Source organism: Amphiura filiformis, chromosome 19 (assembly GCF_039555335.1).
Source record: "Amphiura filiformis chromosome 19, Afil_fr2py, whole genome shotgun sequence".
Taxonomy (NCBI): Eukaryota; Metazoa; Echinodermata; class Ophiuroidea; order Amphilepidida; family Amphiuridae; genus Amphiura; species Amphiura filiformis.
The window spans coordinates 18,842,904-18,865,603 of record NC_092646.1 but is presented as its reverse complement, the minus strand read 5'-3'; the positions used below and the strand labels follow the sequence as shown (position 1 = coordinate 18,865,603).

General features: G+C 36.3%; 1 protein-coding gene across 2 annotated transcripts; it reads right to left on the bottom strand.

The window, feature by feature from the left end:
* Window positions 1-4,101: 4,101 nt before the first annotated feature.
* LOC140141016 (galactosylceramide sulfotransferase-like) lies at window positions 4,102-21,679 on the bottom strand. Of its 2 annotated transcripts, none has more exons than XM_072162791.1 (3): window positions 21,535-21,679; window positions 6,233-6,355; window positions 4,102-5,634 (listed from the first exon to the last, which is right to left on the bottom strand). In XM_072162791.1, the coding sequence occupies exons 2-3, from the start codon at window positions 6,340-6,342 to the stop codon at window positions 4,377-4,379; spliced, it is 1,368 nt and encodes a 455-aa protein (XP_072018892.1). In that variant the 5' UTR covers window positions 6,343-6,355; window positions 21,535-21,679; the 3' UTR covers window positions 4,102-4,376. The 2 variants fall into 2 exon arrangements, with proteins under 2 accessions (XP_072018892.1, XP_072018891.1); XM_072162790.1 differs by having other exon boundaries at window positions 6,233-6,352.
* Between the last annotated feature and the right edge of the window lie 1,021 nt (window positions 21,680-22,700).

Sequence of the window (22,700 nt, the reverse complement as noted above, 5' to 3'; positions counted from 1 at the left end):
TACAAGCTAAAACCGTTGGGGTTCGATAATGAACCCCACAAAATTAACCGACTATATGTGACCGTACAGCACGAATGAGCCGTAAATGTCCTCAATTGTATTCTGAGTTACAGTGTAAAATGGGCATGAAGGTCGTATTCATAGGTACCTCAATTTGGTGCTACGTGTACCTCATTTAACGAGATACACGTAGCACCAAATTGAAATACCTATGAATATGACCTTCATGCCCATTTTACACTGTAAGTCAGAATACAATTGAGGACATTTACGGCTCATTCGTGCTGTACGGTCACATATTGGAAAATGCCATACGGTCGGGCGGTTTCACAAGTTGCCAGCTCGATCATGTCATCCGCCGCCTGCACAGTTCTGACCTTAAAGCCAATCATGTCCCCTTTCATACTTTCATGCCGTTGCCACAAGAGGCATGACTTATCAGCCATTCACAAGTCTTGATTGTGTCTGTTTGTCTACAATGCGCGTGTGTCACGCCGCTCGGCGGCAAGCAGCATGATAGTATGAAACCAGCACTACGTCATAGATATGGCCAATTGGCACGCCCATTTAGCACGGAAATTATGAAATGTAAGTTTGTAAATCAGCTATATCTAGCTTTTCCGTAGTTATTTTTTTTTCCGTGATGGAAAACGTTAATAAAGAGTTTATATTTCGGGTCAAGTTATTTTACCCTTTGCAATCAATGCCACTATTTTGCAAAAGCAATTTTCCTTGCGACCTGTCATTTTCCCCTATACTTTTGCACGGGGAGTTTATGTACATCCGGGTACCTTATATCGTTTAATACGGTATGGCGACTTGTAGATGTCACGTGCGCATTTATATATGCGCATTTATATATACAACCGAAGTCCACTGGTGAATCTCTGCACACCCTATCAATTGACTAGGTGTTATATTTTGTTGACGAAAAATCTAGTGCACCTATTAGGATTTAATGTAACCTTGAATTGGATACATGTTATTCAGAGAAGACCATGATCCTTGCTCCATTATTATATTTACAAAGTAACACTATCTTGAATATCAGCAATGTAGTCAATAGCCAAGTTAAGACTAGGTTTGAGTGCAAACAACAAGATACGATGCAGACTATTAATCTAATCTACACCCATCGTGTATTGACAAACATCGGCTCATTACGTTACCCCTGCCTAAAACATCATACATTGCGTTCTTTCTGATGCTTTCTATTTGTCACTATGCTGTCAATTAATAGGTTCCGACCACATACACGCTATCATACAGTCATGACACAGGTGTTGATGAGTTACATAGATAATCATGTACTTCATTACATGGGGTATGATACAGGTATTGTTTATAATTTTTGAAAAAAAAGGCAAAAAATAGGAACAAAAATGGCCAGGGGTGTAGTACCTCCTAAAATGTACTTTTACCACACATTATCATTTATCAGGCAGTCTTGTTATTGTTGGCGATTAGTTTTATTTGTTAATTGCCTTAGTTGTTCGGCTCAAAACTAGAAGCGGTTATAATTATCTGATAGTAAAAGCTAACAGAAAAGAAATAATAATCTATTTTGTACGAAAATGTATAATGTACATATATGAGGACAGAATAGCAGCATGTCGTATATAACACTAAATTAAATGTTTTTAGTGCTTCCGTGGTCCAGGTATGCGCAGACGATCGGCGATCACGTAGAGGCGGCGAGTTCTCCTCCCCTTCTACACGCCGTTGACCAATATGTCACCGGTCTTGTTGAAAAAGCGTTGATCAGCGTGATTATTTATTACTTTTGCGTTTACGCTCGTGTACGCTCAGCGTACAGCACAGACCATGGAAGAAATATTAACCTTATGATATTCCTTCGTTGTGTGATCATCATCTCTTTCACATTAATGAAATTAATTAGATAGGCCTATAGGATAACAACTTCATTCAGCCACAAGTTTGTGTTTTATAAAATTGTAACTGCAGGGTGTATCAAACTGATTGGTAGACATCGGCTTTGTTCCACATTCAACATTAGATCCATTTGACATGACTACAAAGTACAGTTTTATCTACAAATCTACAAATAAGGTGGATGTTAAACTGCAATTTGATGTGGGAGTCTTGGCTATGCTCAGTGGATATTGTTGGATACCAATCATTTTGATACATCCTGTGTGTTGTATGTAAAATTAGGTCAAAAATCTGGACTTCAGTGTAGTTGTTGTTTATTTGGCTAGGGTGAATTAAACTGAAGGACAGTGTTTATCATTAAGCAATTTGTACTAATTAGGCCTTTGACCAAAAATATATGTGTAAAATATTTTTTGTAGGGGAATGTCTGGCATAACGGACCCATGGCAAACATAGGCCTTGATATTTTACAGGTAATACTGAGGATCAAAAGTATTGCAACGCGAATTCACAGCGGAATGCTATCTGAATCAATCCATCAACATCCGAGCGAGATCTTATATGTGACTGGACACCGCGAATCAGCCGTAAAGTCGGCGCCGGTCAATTTTGTTTAATTTCGTGTTTAAAAAATATATATCATAAGCTTTAAAATGGTATATCATTTGACTTCAAACGATATCTAGAAGCGGGGTTATGCTTTGTTGAACTCTGTTCCTTCAACAAAATTGTATCTTTTATCGGTTCTACATGTGTCTCTTTTTCCACATTTCTGGTAATAAATATCAAACGTCATAATTGGCGGTCATTTCAAATCATCCCCAAGTCAACAAGGTTCAAAAATGTCCTCTCATTGTTAACTGTTGATTATACATACCTAGGCCAAATACAATGCTTTGTTATCTACCACTTGAACAGGATTTATGCAAAGCAAACAAAGACAAGAACTATTCTATAGAAATAGGTAGAAGCTTATTATCCTCTTCAGCAATAATATTATTGATTGATTTAAACAGTGTTTATGAGATACTTGTCGCACTGAAATGTGATAGCTCTGAATACGACCTCCACGTACATTTTACACTCAGAATACAATATGCCGAGTTTACGGCTCATTCGTAGTATCCACTCACATACATATACATCTTGTGTATAGTCGGGCTCACACAGTCGGACATACGTCACTTAATTACCGGCAATAAGTCACTTCTGTACGACCATATGAACACGACTTAAGAGAGTTAGATATCAGTGGTAATTATGTTTACTTCATTAACATGACACTACAGACAAATTTGTGTGTACAGGGTGGTCCAAAACCAACTTTACCCAATTTCAAAGGTTATTTGTCAAAGTTGAAAGTATTCTGAAAGACCGTTGTCCTAAGAATGTGAAAATATAAATGAAAAAAAAAATGAATATTCAAAATATTGCTCCAGTTTTAATTCAAATGATCAAAATTAAATTTATACTCACCTGAGAGTGAGGGTGTGTGCCATCAGTGTGTTGCAAACTCTGTTTTTAAGTTATTTGCAGCACTTCTAACACTTTCACGCATTTTACGTCCAGTTCCTGAAGTCCATGTGAAAATCCCAACGTGCTTACGTACCATCACGTCCATGGGGTAAACACTCTTATGCAGCTGATGTGACGCAGCAGCCAATAGACTTCGTATTCTTTAGTGTCTATTCTTTTTTAATCTCGGTGGAAATATTTCGATGGTCTATATTTTTCACAGTATAATAATCCTAGGGTTATTTGAACATACAAAACACACTTTCAAATGTAAATTGACTTGTTGGATATCTCTGCTCGTGAATATTGCACAGCGAAATTAAAAATTCTGTTGGACACTTTGATCAAGTAATTTCAAACCTGATAATCAGCGGTCACACGATTATGTAACTAACTGAAATGAAAACCGAAATTGCTTTCTACAACAAAGTAAGTTTGAACAGTCATTCAACGCAAAATTATTGAGAACTAACCTCAATATTTCGACGTGTGACACACGTTCTCATCTCCTCCTGAACTCTAAAGATGTTGTGAAGGAGCTGAATTGACGTCATGATTGACCTGAGATGACCTTAGGTGCTTTCTACAAGTTTTAAGTTTCTAACAAAGGGTACGGACATGCATTGGTAATGACGTCAGTCAAGAGCTTAGGCAGGATGATAGAAAACCAGGTGATCAAAACCAAAACCAATATCAATTTTATTAATATTTATTTAAAACCAAAACTTATTATTGGTAAAGTCCGATTGATTAACTTTGGATTTTTCACTTTCTGTGTTTATGCGGTCCGGCATAAAGTTTGCTCAATTCCTCGTTTTCACTTTCTGCTGGATTAATTAGCCTACATTTGCGTTTATTCTCAACGTTTATTTCTTGTGGTCTTATATAGAATATCACTTCAAAACATTTGGTACAATGCACATTGACAACAATAATCATTTCATTTCCCCCATCTTCAAAGCTATGTTTTATGAAACTTCCGAATTTTGATCCAGTTTCGTGTACTTGCAATTCAATTGAGACTCCGAATTTCCACTGCTACAAAACGTTCGCACTAATCTACGAACTAACACTATTATGACAGTCAGTACTACTATTAACAGAATTATACCACCCGCTAGTAGTTTGGGAAGTCCGAATTCATTTTCCACCTGTCTCCAACGTATAAGGCTTACAAACTCTGTATCTATTCGCAGCAGATCGTTGCAAATATTAGGGGCGTTTTTCTTCCGTACGAATGTCGTTGTCCTGTAGTCCAAGGATCCTTTCTTATTCGTATCAAAACAAACGCGCACCATGTTTTGTTGGAGTTGACGAAATTTCTTTATATCTGATTCAAAATCTATCCCGTATTCATCGACTTTCCTCCAGAAAGTCGCATTAAAGTGACGGTATAATTGCACGTCAGCGGCATTCCATGCTCGGATTTTTTCGGCAATCTGCCTCGACACTTTGTAGCGATATTTTTGATTTCGAATTGTTTTTGGGAGATACACAATTTGATCGTAGCTCCAGCACATTAATTGACGAAGTAAAAGTAACGATTCATCAAAGTATTCTGTTAGCATAACTAAGTCTAGCTCTTTATCTAGTTTACCTATATATTCCTTTACTTTACTAGTGTCATTGCAATCACTATGGTCCAGGCCTAAGTCAAATATTTGTCCGTTCCAACTTTGCACTTTCATATCAAAACTTTTCGAGAAATATTTTTTTGGATTCTCCAAAAAGAATTCCATAGGATTAGATTTCTTAGAGATTCCTAAACTCTTAGCCATTCTAAAATAGCCAAAAGCCGATTCAAATTGCCCGGCTGGTTCACGAACAATTGTCACAAACTTAGCGCTCGGGACAACAGCTTCCATTTCTGCCCGATTAAACCGGGCGTGGTTCGTAAGCATGTCAAATTTTGTCATATCGGCAAAGGTCATCACCATGTCACGATCAAATACCTCAATCGCATTAAATATATGTGAAACCCACGGTAGAGCAAACGTGAGGTTGTGACTGTAGCCGTACCGTTCAAATATCGACGTTGCTGTTGAGCTTGCTGTTTTGTGTGTTTTAATGAACACTGCCTTGTTTTGAGCTTGACATTCTGTGGTATTTCTAATTTCATCTGATTCATTATTGCTTTTCTGGTTCGACAGAATATCAACCATTGCGATAGCAGTTGAGTCTACAAGGATTAGTGTTGGAGTCCTAGTAACTGGCAATTCTTCAAATCTGAAATGAAAGAAAAAGGAAAAATAGTTTTAAATTTAAAAAAGGTGACCTTTTAATTCAAATTGTTTTACACAATTGGTGTTTTCCAAATTTGGTTTACAAGTAACACACAACAGTCGTTATCTTGTTGGCTCCCTTCAAATGAGATAATTTTGAAGTCACATTTTAGAATTTTACATGCATGGGCATGGGTGGAGGGATGTCAAAATAAAAATGTCTGGAGCAAAGACGAAAAAAATTCCCTCTTGCATTATTTTGACTCGGTATCATCGGTGTGATACCGTTCTTTTATGGGGAGACTGTACACGTGTCTTCGAGCTTCAAACAAAGGCTTTTGAACAAGTTATAGCCATTGTAATGTTAGAATGTGTAGATGGAGGTTTGAGGTTACACAAAAGAGTATTTTAAACCAAAATATGAGCTAAGTTTCACTTAGCTCCACATAAAAAAGATTATGCAGCAGTACCTACTGAATGATTAACAGGTTAATTTTAGCTCCAGTTATCTCGGAATTGTGCATTTTTCAGTACGCTTGAACTTGGAAAAGGATCATATCGCGGTAAAACGAGGAATTTGCAAAATTGTCCCCTAACTTTACCTATTTGTTTGAAGGATGAACTTTGGTGGTCCAAACTGCATGATGCTGACGATTACGACTAGAACTACCAGGAGAGGCAGCACAACCTTCATCGAAATTTTCGATGTCATTGTGTTCCACCTGCTGTAACAAATGAAAAAAATAAAATAAACAAAGATGTTAAACTGTTAAGGCAGTATGCTTTGAACATGATTTTTTCTCGAAGTGGACCAGAAAAAGTTCATTTTTTAAGTTAAAAGTGCACTGCATCACAGTATATGCTGTATTGCTGTATAATATTATACCAGCATCAGTGCACATATGCTATGCATGGGTGCTGTATAATATTTATGTTGGGGTTCGGACATAGAGTTAGAGTTTGTCGACGACGACGACGTCGTCATCTACCGACGCGCGCACGGCGGCGCGGAAGCGGAACGATGGGAGTTATACACGTTTCGTGATTTTTGCTGGACGCGTCTCTGTCGTCTCGCTTTCGACGTTATTCTAGACGTACGCTTTTGTCATTTTGCGACGTCGGGCGTCGACTTCAAAATTAGGTTAGGGTTTAGAATTAGGGAAGGCTATACGTTAGAAGTACATATAGGATTTAGGGTTATTGCGATGGTTAGATTAGGGGTATGATTGTGGGTGTAATTTTAGGCCCCCCCCCCCCATTTATAAAACATTTTTCCATTTAGACAACATGGTATATTTTTAGCATGCAATAACAAGATCCATTGTGCAAAATCACAGGTCCATTGCAATGCAAACAGACAATGTAAACAGCTAGCCCTCATTTCATATTCATAACCTTGGATTAAGGGTGTAAATTACAAAAGGTGTTACATAACAAGCATCTAGATGGCCATGCAGAATCATAGGTTATGTGTGTACTGTAGTACATTGTAGTATTGGGAAATTTGCCTACTGAATAGAATGCTAAAATGCACAAAAATTAAATGAACATCTGGGAAAAGTTAAATTATATTTTTTTAAAAAATTAAATGCAGGCTTTTTGCTAATCAATGGTTCGTTGGATGTGTTCGCCATCTCACGATGCGTCACAAATTACAAATAATTGACGCGTCATTTCAAACGGCATGCGTATTTAGCCGATAAAATTCGGTACGGTATGCATACAATTTCATTTTAAAAAGGCTCATAATCTTGTATATGTTGTTGCTACCCTATGGCGATTACAGATATGGCAATGACATACATGCGCTCAGCTACATGCAGTTTCGGTCAAAGAAGAACGGCACTTGTTTACATTTTGAGAGCGTGCACAGCGTAAACACGGACGTGTGTTTCTGATCGGTGATTCAATCGTCTGACAATCATAACAACATACGCGGTAATCTGATTGGCCGATTAAGCGTCAAAATGTCGCTCATTAACAGGGCGCTTGCGTCAATCTGAGTAAGGGACTGCCGTTCTTCTCTGAAACTGAATGTGGTTCAACATGCATGCACGTATATATGTGTACTGTGTAAGTAAGCTTAAACAACTTTTTGTGTACTCACTTCATCAAAATTGAATTCACTATAAATCCATTATAACTTGACTTCGACGAAAACATGGAATTGAATCAGGCCTTATAGTTAAATATATAGACCTAGCCTTTCAAGCACATGACACTGTTCACTTTCAAGTTTCAACTCTTATTATTTGATAAAACCGCCACTTCGCAATAGATAGGATGTCGCCATTCTTATTTGATATGTTTTTCTTGTTGCACACCACTATACATGTAAAAATCCTCATTGAACGACATGTTCATATTGATGATTTTGTCAATGCTGATGGGAACTACAAATGAAATTTGGTATCAAAATAAAGCTATTCATAAGTGATAATGTTATTATATTATCTGTATACCATGCTAATCATCAACTTCTTTTAACCATCAACCTTACAACCCCTCCCCACCCCACCCCCATTTTTTTCCATTAAATCAACCTGGTGTGGTTCTCAGAATAAAACACTGAGTTTGGAGTTTGATTCGAACCCGATTTGGTGGTGTGTAAAATCAAGATTTGTTCAAGTCTACTCACCACATACTCACAACAAGTATGCATTTCTCAATGGGCTAACTTTTTAGCCTGATTACAAGTCTGTCCTTTTTAAGCAACAATTTCTCATTCAATTAAAGCATCAAAATAAATTGCAATTTTTTTATTTTTTTTATTTTATGAAACAATATGGACTTTTCACAGTCCATTTCGAAAAAAATCCTCTTGTAAGTATATGCTGTATTGCTGTATAATATCATACCATGGATGCTGTATAATATTATACCAGCATCAGTGCACTGCATATGCTGTATTGCTGTATAATATTATACCATGGATTCTGTATAATATTATACCAGCATCAGTGCACTGCATAGCATATGCTGTATTGCTGTATAATATTATACCATGGATGCTGTATAATATTATACCAGCATCAGTGCACTGCATCTAAGTATATGCTGTATTGCTGTATAATATTATACCATGGATGCTGTATAATATTATACCAGCATCAGTGCACTGCATATGCTGTATTGCTGTATAATATTATACCATGGATTCTGTATAATATTATACCAGCATCAGTGCACTGCATAGCATATGCTGTATTGCTGTATAATATTATACCATGGATGCTGTATAATATTATACCAGCATCAGTGCACTGCATCTAAGTATATGCTGTATTGCTGTATAATATTATACCATGGATGCTGTATACTATTATACCAGCATCAGTGCACTGCATCTAAGTATATGCTGTATTGCTGTATAATATTATACCATGGATGCTGTATAATATTATACCAGCATCAGTGCACTGCATATGCTGTATTGCTGTATAATATTATACCATGGATTCTGTATAATATTATACCAGCATCAGTGCACTGCATAGCATATGCTGTATTGCTGTATAATATTATACCATGGATGCTGTATAATATTATACCAGTATCAGTGCACTGCATCTAAGTATATGCTGTATTGCTGTATAATATTATACCATGGATGCTGTATAATATTATACCAGCATCAGTGCACTGCATATGCTGTATTGCTGTATAATATTATACCATGGATTCTGTATAATATTATACCAGCATCAGTGCACTGCATAGCATATGCTGTATTGCTGTATAATATTATACCATGGATGCTGTATAATATTATACCAGCATCAGTGCACTGCATATGCTGTATTGCTGTATAATATTATACCATGGATTCTGTATAATATTATACCAGCATCAGTGCACTGCATAGCATATGCTGTATTGCTGTATAATATTATACCATGGATGCTGTATAATATTATACCAGCATCAGTGCACTGCATGAACATGATTTTTTCTCGAAGTGGACCAGAAAAAGTTCATTTTTAAGTTAAAAGTTAAAAAAAATTAAAAAATAGGAATCAGTGCACACATGCTATATGCATGGGTGCTGTATAATATTATACCATGGATCAGTGCATTGCATCACAGTATATGCTGTATTGCTGTATAATATTATACCAGCATCAGTGCACCTATGCTATGCATGGGTGCTGTATAATATTTATGTTGGGGTTCGGACATAGAGTTAGAGTTTGTCGACGACGACGACGTCGTCATCTACCGACGCGCGCACGGCGGCCGGAAGCGGAACGATGGGAGTTATACGCGTTTCGTGATTTTTGCTGGACGCGTCTCTGTCGTCTCGCTTTCGACGTTATTCTAGACGTACGCTTTTGTCATTTTGCGACGTCGGGCGTCGACTTCAAAATTAGGTTAGGGTTTAGAATTAGGGAAGGGTATACGTTAGAAGTACATATAGGATTTAGGGTTATTGCGATGGTTAGATTAGGGGTATGATTGTGGGTGTAATTTTAGGCCCCCCCCCCATTTATAAAACATTCTTCCATTTAGACAACATGGGATATTTTTAGCATGCAATAACAAGATCCATTGTGCAAAATCACAGGTCCATTGCAATGCAAACAGACAATGTAAACAGCTAGCCCTCATTTCATATTCATAACCTTGGATTAAGGGTGTAAATTACAAAAGGTGTTACATAACAAGCATCTAGATGGCCATGCAGAATCATAGGTTATGTGTGTACTGTAGTACATTGTAGTATTGGGAAATTTGCCTACTGAATAGAATGCTAAAATGCACAAAAATTAAATGAACATCTGGGAAAAGTTAAATTATATTTTTTTTAAATTAAATGCAGGCTTTTTGCTAATCAATGGTTCGTTGGATGTGTTCGCCATCTCACGATGCGTCACAAATTACAAATAATTGACGCGTCATTTCAAACGGCATGCGTATTTAGCCGATAAAATTCGGTACGGTATGCATACAATTTCATTTTAAAAAGGCTCATAATCTTGTATATGTTGTTGCTACCCTATGGCGATTACAGATATGGCAATGACATGCATGCGCTCAGCTACATGCAGTTTCGGTCAAAGAAGAACGGCACTTGTTTACATTTTGAGAGCGTGCACAGCGTAAACACGGACGTGTGTTTCTTATCGGTGATTCAATCGTCTGACAATCATAACAACATACGCGGTAATCTGATTGGCCGATTAAGCGTCAAAATGTCGCTCATTAACAGGGCGCTTGCGTCAATCTGAGTAAGGGACTGCCGTTCTTCTCTGAAACTGAATGTGGTTCAACATGCATGCACGTATATATGTGTACTGTGTAAGTAAGCTTAAACAAATTTTTGTGTACTCACTTCATCAACATTGAATTCACTATAAATCCATTATAACTTGACTTCGACGAAAACATGGAATTGAATCAGGCCTTATAGTTAAATATATAGACCTAGCCTTTCAAGCACATGACACTGTTCACTTTCAAGTTTCAACTCTTATTATTTGATAAAACCGCCACTTCGCAATAGATAGGATGTCGCCATTCTTATTTGATTTGTTTTTCTTGTTGCACACCACTATACATGCAAAAATCCTCATTGAACGACATGTTCATATTGATGATTTTGTCAATGCTGATGGGAACTACAAATGAAATTTGGTATCAAAATAAAGCTATTCATAATGATAATGTTATTATATTATCTGTATACCATGCTAATCATCAACTTCTTTTAACCATCAACCTTACAACCCCTCCCCACCCCACCCCATTTTTTTTTCCATTAAATCAACCTGGTGTGGTTCTCAGAATAAAACACTGAGTTTGGAGTTTGATTCGAACCCGATTTGGTGGTGTGTAAAATCAAGATTTGTTCAAGTCTACTCACCACATACTCACAACAAGTATGCATTTCTCAATGGGCTAACTTTTTAGCCTGATTACAAGTCTGTCCTTTTAAGCAACAATTTCTCATTCAATTAAAGCATCAAAATAAATTGCAATTTTTATTTTTTTTTTATTTTATGAAACAATATGGACTTTTCACAGTCCATTTCGAAAAAAAATCCTCTTTTTGACTTTATTTATAAATACGTTTTTATAAATACGTACGTGAACCATTGGGCACGCCATACCAAGACCAGCAAGCGTGACCAAATCCTCATGCATTGACTATACAGAAAAGAATGGGAGTATTATTTGAATAGCAAAATTATTACACATGAGGGATTCCGAATTTGAAATTATCCAAAACAACATTTTGAAAGTATTTGACAATGTTGTCATTATTGACATTTGCATACCAAAGATGCGTTCAACGGTATGCAGACACAATAAAGATTTTAATACTATGTTTTGTATTTTGTTTACCGGCGTGCATACCTTGCGTTTTTCTATTTCTGTCAATCATTGGAATCTAATTTGTGAAGAACAGGTCTGAATACCGTGGTTCTCTATTCAATAAGCCAATCATTATTGCATAAAACAAGTGGATTCGTTTTAAACACTTTTTATACGTTGATAAAGAATATATATTACAAATGTGCACGTAGAATTACAACATTCATTCATTCATTCATTCATTCATTCATTCATTCATTCATTCATTCATTCATTCATTCATTCATTCATTCATTCATTCATTCATTTATTCATTCGTTCATTCATGTTTTATGCCAGATTTTTTATCAATCATCAATGTGATACATGCAGCTCAACAAAGTCAGGGCTACGAAATCCACGGTATCGTGGTACCGGCGTTCCCAGAAAAAAATTCAGAGTCGCAGAAAAAATCAAGACGGGAAAAGTATTTTTAAACATCTTAAATCTTTAATATCATTTTCCTGCAGCTCTGATAATATTCTGTGAACACTACCACTCGTAAAATATTTTCTGCTAACTTCGACGATTAAACTGATAAATAAACTGAATACCAGTGACAGGAAAGTAATGTAAAGAAATAGAAAGATGCCGTGTGTTGATTTTAATTTTGTATGACTCGATCCACTGTAGTCTCTAACGCTGCTGCGTGAACATGAACTCCAGACCAGAGGATCATACACACCGCTGCTGGGATCCCAGAAAGTAACATACGGTAGAGCCTAGTATGTGCGTGCGAGTGTACGGGCAGGCTGCTGGGATTCCCCAGAAAAGCAGGTTTTTCATTGGCTGTCCGGGGTATTCCATGTGGTATAAATAGTAGTCTTTCATCACGTCTTCAATATTTCCGAGTTCCGACTGATTTTGCTTGATCGTATCACAAATGTGTACATAACTAACTCACCCCTGAAAAATCAGATCACGCACAGTTCCTGATGCTAGTCGATATCTGCAAATGATTTGCGTGACTCGCTACATACATCAAAGTAGGGGAACAGTGTACATACATACAAAATAATATGTTGATGAAAGATACCGTTTATTTTAGATTCGTCAAACTCCAAGAGAGGTTTATTTATATTTTTCTCTAGTTCAAACTCCAAAATGATGGGTGCGCCTAGTAAGTACATAGATCAGGGCAGGTCAGAGAGAAGGCGTATAGCGTCAGCGTGACTTAGTCGAATGATTTTCTATACAAATAAAAAACTATGCATACATAATATTCTCAAACAATAAGTCATACGTCAGGGGAAAGTTGGAAGCATGAAACCATTTCGGATTTCCAGAAAGCCTTTGCTATTTAAACCGTGACGATCGATGCGCACATCGTCAATATACGTACACTTCCAACCAGACAAACGTGCGAATGCATTAAAGACATACTGCAGTTAAGTCGTATACAGACTCCGAGTATTGTACGTACAATATTGTATGTACAGTATGTACGTTATTTAATCTATTGCCATTCTATTTCAAGTAATGTTTAAGTTCTAACGAATGTTTGATGACGAAAAATCGATAATATGTTACATACAATATCTAGCAGAAATATAGTATCGATTTTACGTCATCAAACATTCATTAGACCTTAAACATTACTGGAAATAGAATGGCAATAGATTAAATAACGTACATATTGTACATACAATATTGTACGTACAATAAAAAGTCTGTATACTGCTTTACTGTCCGTTTTCCTATACACAATACACATTGCTCTTACCATTGACGCGTAATAGTGTATGATAGAAGTATGGGTAATTGCCTAGTTAACGTCGCTGTGTGAAAAATAACCGGCCAATATTAAAAGTACTCTTCTAAAATTCTAGAAAATATAGTTTTGTAATATGTCCTAAATTTTTAGCTAATTTGTTTAATTAGCTAATGTTTGGAAATATTCGCACTTTGGTGTTTTAGTGTATGTTATAGGTACTAGTAGGCATGTCCACTAAAAATTGAAGTACTTTTAAATTGATTCAGACCTACCTTATTGGCTGGGAATTGATGAAAGAAGCATTTTGGCGTTTAAATAATTTTAATCGGACGTTTCATTCCAGAGATATGGCCTTTCGAGTGTCACGGTTTTATATTGGGCTGCTATAAAAACATGTTAAAAGTCGAAAATGGAATACTAACAGAAAGTACAATCTTAAGGTGCTTTTTCTTAATGTATTTATTAACTAGCCTTATCTTATCTGGAACATTATATTTGCTTATAACCACATGAAATAAGATCATACTGAAATTTTAAACGAATTTGTTGACATACAACAAAAAATATAAGACCTCAAAACCCATGGTTTGTTTGGTGGAACCTCATGTATGATCATAGATGGCTGCCATGGAAAATATCTCCATAGAGCTAGAGGAGCTGAACAATAAGTGCCTTTTTTTCAAATGAATAGCGGCAGTCTTAAACATTGTTCAATCTTTTAAGGTCAGCACATTTTATCTTCAAAAATGATTATATTTCATCATGATATAAGTTTGGTAACATTAATCACTGCCAATTTTGAGAAATTTGCTCCAATTCAAAGGTTATCTTTACTACATTGAGCAATATACTGTGTGTGCATGGAAGCCATGATGTACAGGGTGTCTCAATAAAAATAGGCCATGCGGATGGAGGGGGTCAACTTAAAATATCGACAGTAAAATTAAAACTTTTTTAATATTCAAAACCATGGAGTGTCTTTTGCAAAATGGTGCCTAAACCATCAAAATCCGTTCATGCATCGCTGAGATAATTGGACTTGCACAAAAAGACTCATTTTTGGACCTTTCCAATGGGGCAATACACATACACAATAATGTGCTGCATTGTAGTTTAAAATGGAATAAATAAATGAAGTATTACCTCCAGTGTTGCTAGGTAGGAGATAACTTGCCTGATCATCAACTGTGCAGTCCAACATCTGAACAGACAGCGATGGATGGTGCGTCGTGCTGTGTTTTACATGCGTGTCCGAGCACAGAGATGTTTGGACATGAATGGCCAGCAAGTGGAGGGCCGAGCTGCAGCATATTCGTGATAATATCCCAAGAAAGATAATGGACTTATCCAAATAAAGAAAGACACAAAGAGTCTTTTTAATGGATAAAATGACTAAGAAACTGATAGACTTCTGACATTATTTCATAATTGTGTTTATTGATATTGGTGAAACTGTTCTAACTCTCTATTTATTTGGCAAACAAATTCAGAAAACAGAAGAAGAAACAAACTCAGGGAGACTGTTTAAAGTCACCCACAGTCAATTATTAATATTTCTGAAAACTGGTTAAATGACCTGTTTATTTATGTGCAATCCCTTACCTAAAAAACTAGCATTCCCTAAGCACTCACTAGGCATTCCATTGAATGGTAAAGAACCGTTAATGAATGCCTAAATGATGAATGCCTCCAATACTATAACATTGAGTTAATAGGCGGTTATTAGCACTCAACCGCCTGTTTGCTAGCCCTCAACCGCTTATAGCGGTTCATAAGTGGTTCATAAGCCCTCCTCAGAGGCGAAATATGTAAATGAGCTAAGCACTCGAACCACTAAGGAGGCATTCGAACCACTAAGGAGGCATTCAAACCGCCTAGCATTTAAACCACCTAGGAAGCATTCAAACCGCTTGGGAAGCATTCAAACCGCCTAGGAAGCATTCCAACCGCTAGGAAGCATTCCAACCGCTAGGAAGCATACCAACTGCCTCAGAAGCATTCCAACCGCCTACCGGTTAGCACTCGAACCACTTATTTAGCCCTCAACCGCTATAAGCGGTTCGTAAGTGGTTCATAAGCCCTCCTCAGAGGCGAAATATGTAAATGAGCTAGGCCCTCGAACCACTTAGTGGCATTCCAACCGCCTATGAAGCACTCCAACCACCAAAGAAATTTATAATCGCCTCAGAAGCATTCCAACCGCCTATAGGCATTCCAACCGCCTATAGGTATTCCAACCACTTACAGGTGAGGCACTCGAACCACTATATAATTATATAGCTATATGCTGGCTAAGCAATTCTACGAGAGTGACAAATAGGAATATAATGCACTGCAGAAAATCGCACATGGTAAGAGCCCAGAACCATTTTTTATCCATTGTGACAGATGCAGAGGCATTTTAGTTCAGTACAGCGTATGTCTTTGTCGAGTCTATGATATTTTTAGGTCAAGAGTAAAAAAAGACAATTTCCGCTAGTTTTCCCATTTTCCTGATCAAATGAGGCTCATGATAAATATTTTTCCATATGATTTCCCATATTTTCCCGAGATAGCACTTGAACCCCTATAGGGGTTGCTATAGGAATTCTAGGAGAGTAAGGATTAAAAATATGCACAAATTTAAAGGAGTGTTTCGCGATCCTAGCATCCTCTTTTTATGACATTTTTCAGTACATATCCACGAAAAAAGCATATTCCCAAAATTTCAGTTGATTCCGATTTTGCGTTTGCGAGTTATGCAGGATTATGTGTATTACACCCATAGCAAAAAGAAAAGTTTCCCGGTGACCATCCGATGACCATTCGGTGGTTATCAGAAACCTTTCGGGTACCTTTTCCAGAGTTATCCGAAAGTGCCTGCTAGCGGATACCTTGCGGATACCTAATTAAGTTATCCAAAAGTTTTCGGGTAGACATCAGGAAGTCTCCCAAAAACTCAAATATTTCAAATGAGTTACCCAGAAGGTTCCCAGAAACTTATATTCTTTGCAGGAGTTACCGGTGGTTATCCGCTTTTAATTTGACCTTGAAAATAGCATTAAGCATCTTAAGAATGCGTGGGTGGGTATATGGTCAAATTAAGGTCACTGTATGAATTCAAAATGGAGTAGCTAGCTGTTGGCAGTTGGAATATATTTGTGCAGAATATTCAAGTTATTTGTGGTCCAAAATGTATGGATTTACATGTAGGACATTACAAGATGTTTAATAATTAGTCTGGAACATGCTCTATGAATTATAAAGCATTGAATGCTTGATTTCATATGACAATGCAGGTAGGAAAATTTGTATGAAATGATTTGTATTGATGCAGTTTTTATACACAATGTACCGGTACCTAATATATGACACATTTGAATGTTTAGTTTATATCTTTTCTAGTAAATCATACATGATTTTGACAGTAAATTAATGTCAATTAAATTACTAATCATCAGCTAATGTGTCAATTAACTTATAAGCTTTATGTTAAGCTATTTGTTGTAAATAAATTATAATATTTGATATAGAAATTATAGGCTGTGTCAGTGATGTGATCACACTTAGGTACTGTATACATGTTTATATGCTGATATCAATTTGGTTGTACATTAATTGAAATTTAAATCAGAAGAATATTTTTGTACAATAACTACAATACACTGTACACTTTCAAGTTTCTTATAGCAAGATAGCACAAGCTCAACTGCCATGACTGCAAAGTTGTATTTCTCCAAAAACTATACAATTCAAATAATAAGCTAAATTGCCTAATAAATTTGTGCATACTCATGAATTTGTATTTCTGCATTCCCCAAAAGGTCAACAGGAAGTCTCCAATGAGGTCACCAGGTATATCGTCACCAAAAGTTATCCGCTAGGTCCCCGAAAAGTTATCGGGTAGTTATCCGCTGGTTCCCCAAAAAAGTCATCGGGTGGTTACCCGCTAGTTTCCCAAAACAGTCATCGGGTAGTCATCCGGTACCTATTACCTGAAAGGTATCCACTATTGTTTCCCAAAAATGTATCGGGTAGTCACCCGCTACCTATCTAATTTGCATGTGAAATTTGCCGGTGTCTACCCGGTGACTATCGGGAAGTTATCCGAAAAAGGTCTCATTTTTTGATATGGGCACTGCTCCATAGACAATGCATTGTAATTTCGTTCTGGTGCACCAGAACTAAATTAAAATTTCACGATATCTTTGCAAAACTATAATCTGCAAGAAATATTTTGTACATAAACATTATGTAGCCAGAGGTTTCCAGTGATATAAAAATCTCAACTTTTTTTTTTTGAGGAAAGTGGGGGGATGAGGCTGTGGATCACGAAGTGCCCCTTTAACTCAAATATAGCCATGTGCATCAGCAAGAGCATAAATTGCATGATCAAATTGATAACTGATAAATTGAGTACATAGTACATCCCAGTGGGCACAGGTTAGGATTTTGATGTTGTATCAACGTTGAAACAACATCGAAGTTTCAACCTAACCTGATTTCAACCTGATTTTAACCTTACGGTTAGTTGAAATCACATTGAAATTTCAACCTGGTTTCAACCAACTTTCAATGCAAAATTTAAGGAGGTTGAAATCAGGTTGAAGTCCATTTGCAAATACAACCTGATTTCAACCCGATTTCAACTAGTCGACGTCGAAATTTCAACCTGATTTCAACGTTAGGTGTGCCCACTGGGATCAGTGTGTTTTATAAATACACAAAATAATTATAGCTACGTCATAATTATTTTTTTAGTGGATTAGTGCATGGTATAACTGTACACTATTATTATTAATGTTACCAATAATGCCCCAATATGGTAACTAGCTCCTCTTTCCTAACACTAGACCATTCCATATTTCAAGAAACTGCCTGCATAAAAACCTATATTCAAAGTTACATCTAGTCATATTTAAGCTTACCTATACTTACACCATCCATATTGTGGCATAATTATTGTACACAAAGATAACTACATGGATCCCATACATGTATGATGTTGTCCACATAATATGCATTGTCATATGTAACATCCCAAATGTAAAGAGTGAAAAATAAGGCCTATAATAAAGCTGGAAACATGAAAGGATTAAGAAACCATCATCTCTGCATTCACACCAGTTCAAAATGGCAGTTAGAAATATATTCCCATCATGCACCTGCTTGACCCTTGGGTCAACCACTAAGGAATGCTAGTCAAGGCTATTAGCAGAATGCCTAATTGAATGGAATGCCTATTACTTAGAAATTTTTAACCGAATGCCTAATACTTAGAAATTTTTCAGTGGAATGCCTATTACTTAAGAATTTTTTTAACCGAATGCCTAATACTTAGAAATTTTTCAGTGGAATGCCTATTACTTAAGAATTTTTTTAACCGAATGCCTATGACTTATCCGAATGCCACTGAGTGCCTATAGCAAACCGCCTAATTAAAGGAATGTCTAAGTTACGAATGCTTAGGAATGCCTAAGTTAATAGTATTGAGCTTTAACGAGGGCTTAATGAGTAAATAGGCATTCGGTAGCATTCTTGTGAGGCATTCGGAATGTCTGTGAACCAGCTCTATAGGCATTCATTAGCTGCTGAGTGCTAGTGACCACCTAGTACCGCTATCCTTGGCACTCGAGGGCTTGGCGAATACCTACAGAATGCCAAATAGGCATTCATGTTTGGTAAGGGATGCAGCAAATTTTGAACGCAATTTAAATCTTGCACAATGTGTAATCTCATTCCAAATTACAATTTATTACAGTCAATTTAAAATATTGACAACTTTGGCGATTCTTTTTATGATTATAACAAAGGAAAGTTTACTTTTCAAAACAACTCTCAGGAATTATTTATGAAAAGTGTATAAAAGGCACACATGCATGTTCAGAAGAATTGAGGTTAATTTTTTTTTTATTAATGAACTTTTCTTTTTTGCTGGTATGACTATATCCATGTATGTCGTATTGATCCCCAGGTGTTGATCATAATATACGGAAATGGTATTGAACCTACTGTATATGCATTGCTTTGTATTAAAACGTGTATGCGTTTACCATTGGAATGGACCGAATTTGGGACGCATTACGTAATCGGGATTATCTCAAGTTTGCATGAATCAGAAATAAATTGATACCATCGATGAAGAATATTATAAGCTTTCAAAATATACCTGAAATTTTAAATTATATTTTACGCAACTCAAGTTACGAGCAAGAACCCAGAGGGCCTATTTTTATTGAGACACCCTGTATAGCATATCTAAAATGGACATTGTGGTCAGAAGTTTTTTGTCTTCAAAAATAGTTAAATTTTATGAGTATGTAAGTTTGCTTGTCTGAATCAATCCAAATTCGGAGATAATTGCGTTTCAACACCTGATGCACAGAATGGTGTCACTTCAACCTGCTGTAGTTCTCATCTCATTAAATTGTTCTTTAAAGAGAGTTAACCTCTTCATAAAGGAAGGTCCTCTCTATTTACTGACCAATCAGAAAATAGTTTGGTTAATGTTTTCTGGTGGAATCAGGAATTTCTTGAAACACCCTGATATAGGCCTACATTTGGATCAACACAGTATACTGTACGCCATTTAACAGGCCTGGGATTTCCTGTATCGATCAGTTTCTTCATAGACAATACATGTGTGAGTGCAGGCACACAGTAAATGGAAAATCGTTCTAGTGGCAACTGTATTGACAGTGGGCATCCCTAGTAATAGTACATTGCCTAGTTAACGTCGCTGTGTGAAAAATAACCGGCCAATATTAAAAGTACTCTTCTGAAATTCTCGAAAGTATAGTTTTGTAACATGTCCTAAATTTTTAGCTAATTTAGGTGTTGGGAAATATTCGCACTTTGGTGTTTTAGGAAGGATATGTTAACGACAGATAACACCAAAAAATATGAAGAAATTATTTCCAAACCGTGTTACGGCCCACAGCCATTATGTTTCTCATTTTCAAGAATGTGGTTAACAATATGCACAGCATTGTCTCATTTCGTGAACAAAGGCTACACAGTAATTGTTACCTTTCGTTTGCTTTATAATCGTTCACCCAACTGAAACTATAATACCAGCTCATTGCTCATCACACAGGTAAAACAGACACATGTGTGTGTGGATTTTACCAGAGAAGATCTGATGTAACTTAGTTGAGCTGTTTTCAATGAGTGTTATCTTGGTTTAATAGCTTTTAATTGGGTTCAAGTCCTGCAAAGGTCGTGGTGAATTCTACTGTATGCATGACTGCATCATGATGTGCGCATTCATGTGAAGTATTTTTGGCTTCGAACGCAAATACTTTCGGGATATACTGATAAGCTGAATTTACACAAGACAAAACAGACACTACAGTAGTTACAATGGTTGGGCTGAAATTCAGGCATGCATGATTAGGGTTCATTACTAATATGACCATGAGCCGCATTCACAGTGACATATTGCCATAACCTCAAGTTAACAACCATTGCTTCAAATTTAACCTGATATTGTGTACCCAATTCATTGGCAAGTCATTCAATGAGGGTTCACGTTACAGCATTATGCCTTAGCACATTATAGTGTGGTAATATCAGTGTGGACAAAAAACCTAAGGTGATTAAACTTTTAATACGCCTGGTGCCATAAATATAATAGCAAAATAGAAAATATTGGTATTTAAGGTATTACCAACATAAAAGCTAAATGGTGAATTATACCAAAACTTCGATCTATTTGTAAGTTATACCATTATATATTTTAACAAAATATCCAATAGACATTAGCCGATACAAAATCATTTAAAAATACGTACAATACTAAATTATAATGCACAAAATATTTAGGAAAACAATTAAATCTATGAATAATGTACTTACATGTAACCACGGCACTGCCAATAAAGACTAAAATGTGCAGAAATATTTGAATTTGAGAATAATTCCTATACCCGTCCTGTTTCTATGAGTAATCAGCGAAAAGGAATATCATGCACAACAACGATGCCATGTATATAATATTCGTTATAACTTTGTGCTAAAAGTCGTCATGGATCAATTGTTCCATTCTCTATATCGACTTTGCTATTTCCATTTTTTCTATGCCTCAATTATGAAGTATTTGTATAAACCTAATCGTGCATAGAGGTCCATGTATATACAGGGTGAGTCAAAAAAAGGGCAATAGAGCAAAGAATCGATATATATGTAAGAACCAAGTTGAACTTTCCAATTATTGAACGTTCCTATAAATGCCACACTCAATAGTCACCTTTTGTGAAAAAATGAAGTGACTCACTGCTACCGTTTAAAATTTATGAGTCCTTTTACTGCGATACCCAATTTCATTATTTGTCCACGAGGTATGTATTGGAGCACACGATAAATGCACCAGCTCTGAAACTGACTTTAACTTAAATAAGGTTGATTTTTGTGTTACTTTTATTTCGTTTTTTCTGTTCAAACACATTTTCTAACATTACTTTAAGTCCTTCATACCTCACTCGACTCCAATTCCAGTTGTTTTAAATCCTAATATGTCCAACTTACTGGATGTTTGGTAATTCACTCCACTCCAATTTGCGCGCATTTCATTTCGACATTTGAAAAACCCGCCTACAAATTTATATGGTTTTGATAGAGAATAAACATCTTTAAAGTAAAAGGGAAATGAAAATAACAACAAATAATGTTTCTTCTCCTTAAACAAGACAAGGGCAATAACACTTGGGTGCTCCATTTTATTTCAATGCCAATGAGGTTAGGAAACTGGCAGTTGTTCCAAATATACCTTACACAGAGTGGGCTGACATTCAAATTTTAGGTGTCTCTTGGACAAACATTAAAATTGGGTATCGCTATAAATTGTGTCATTAAAACAAAGCGGTAAATGCTAATTCCTTGACTTTTTCGCACAAGATCACTAATGGATATGTTATTTATAAAATGTTTTAAAACCTAAAAGGTTCAACTGGGTTCTTAAATAAAAATTGATTCTTTTCTCTATTGCACTTTTTTTGACTCAACCTGTATATAGGCGGCCGAAA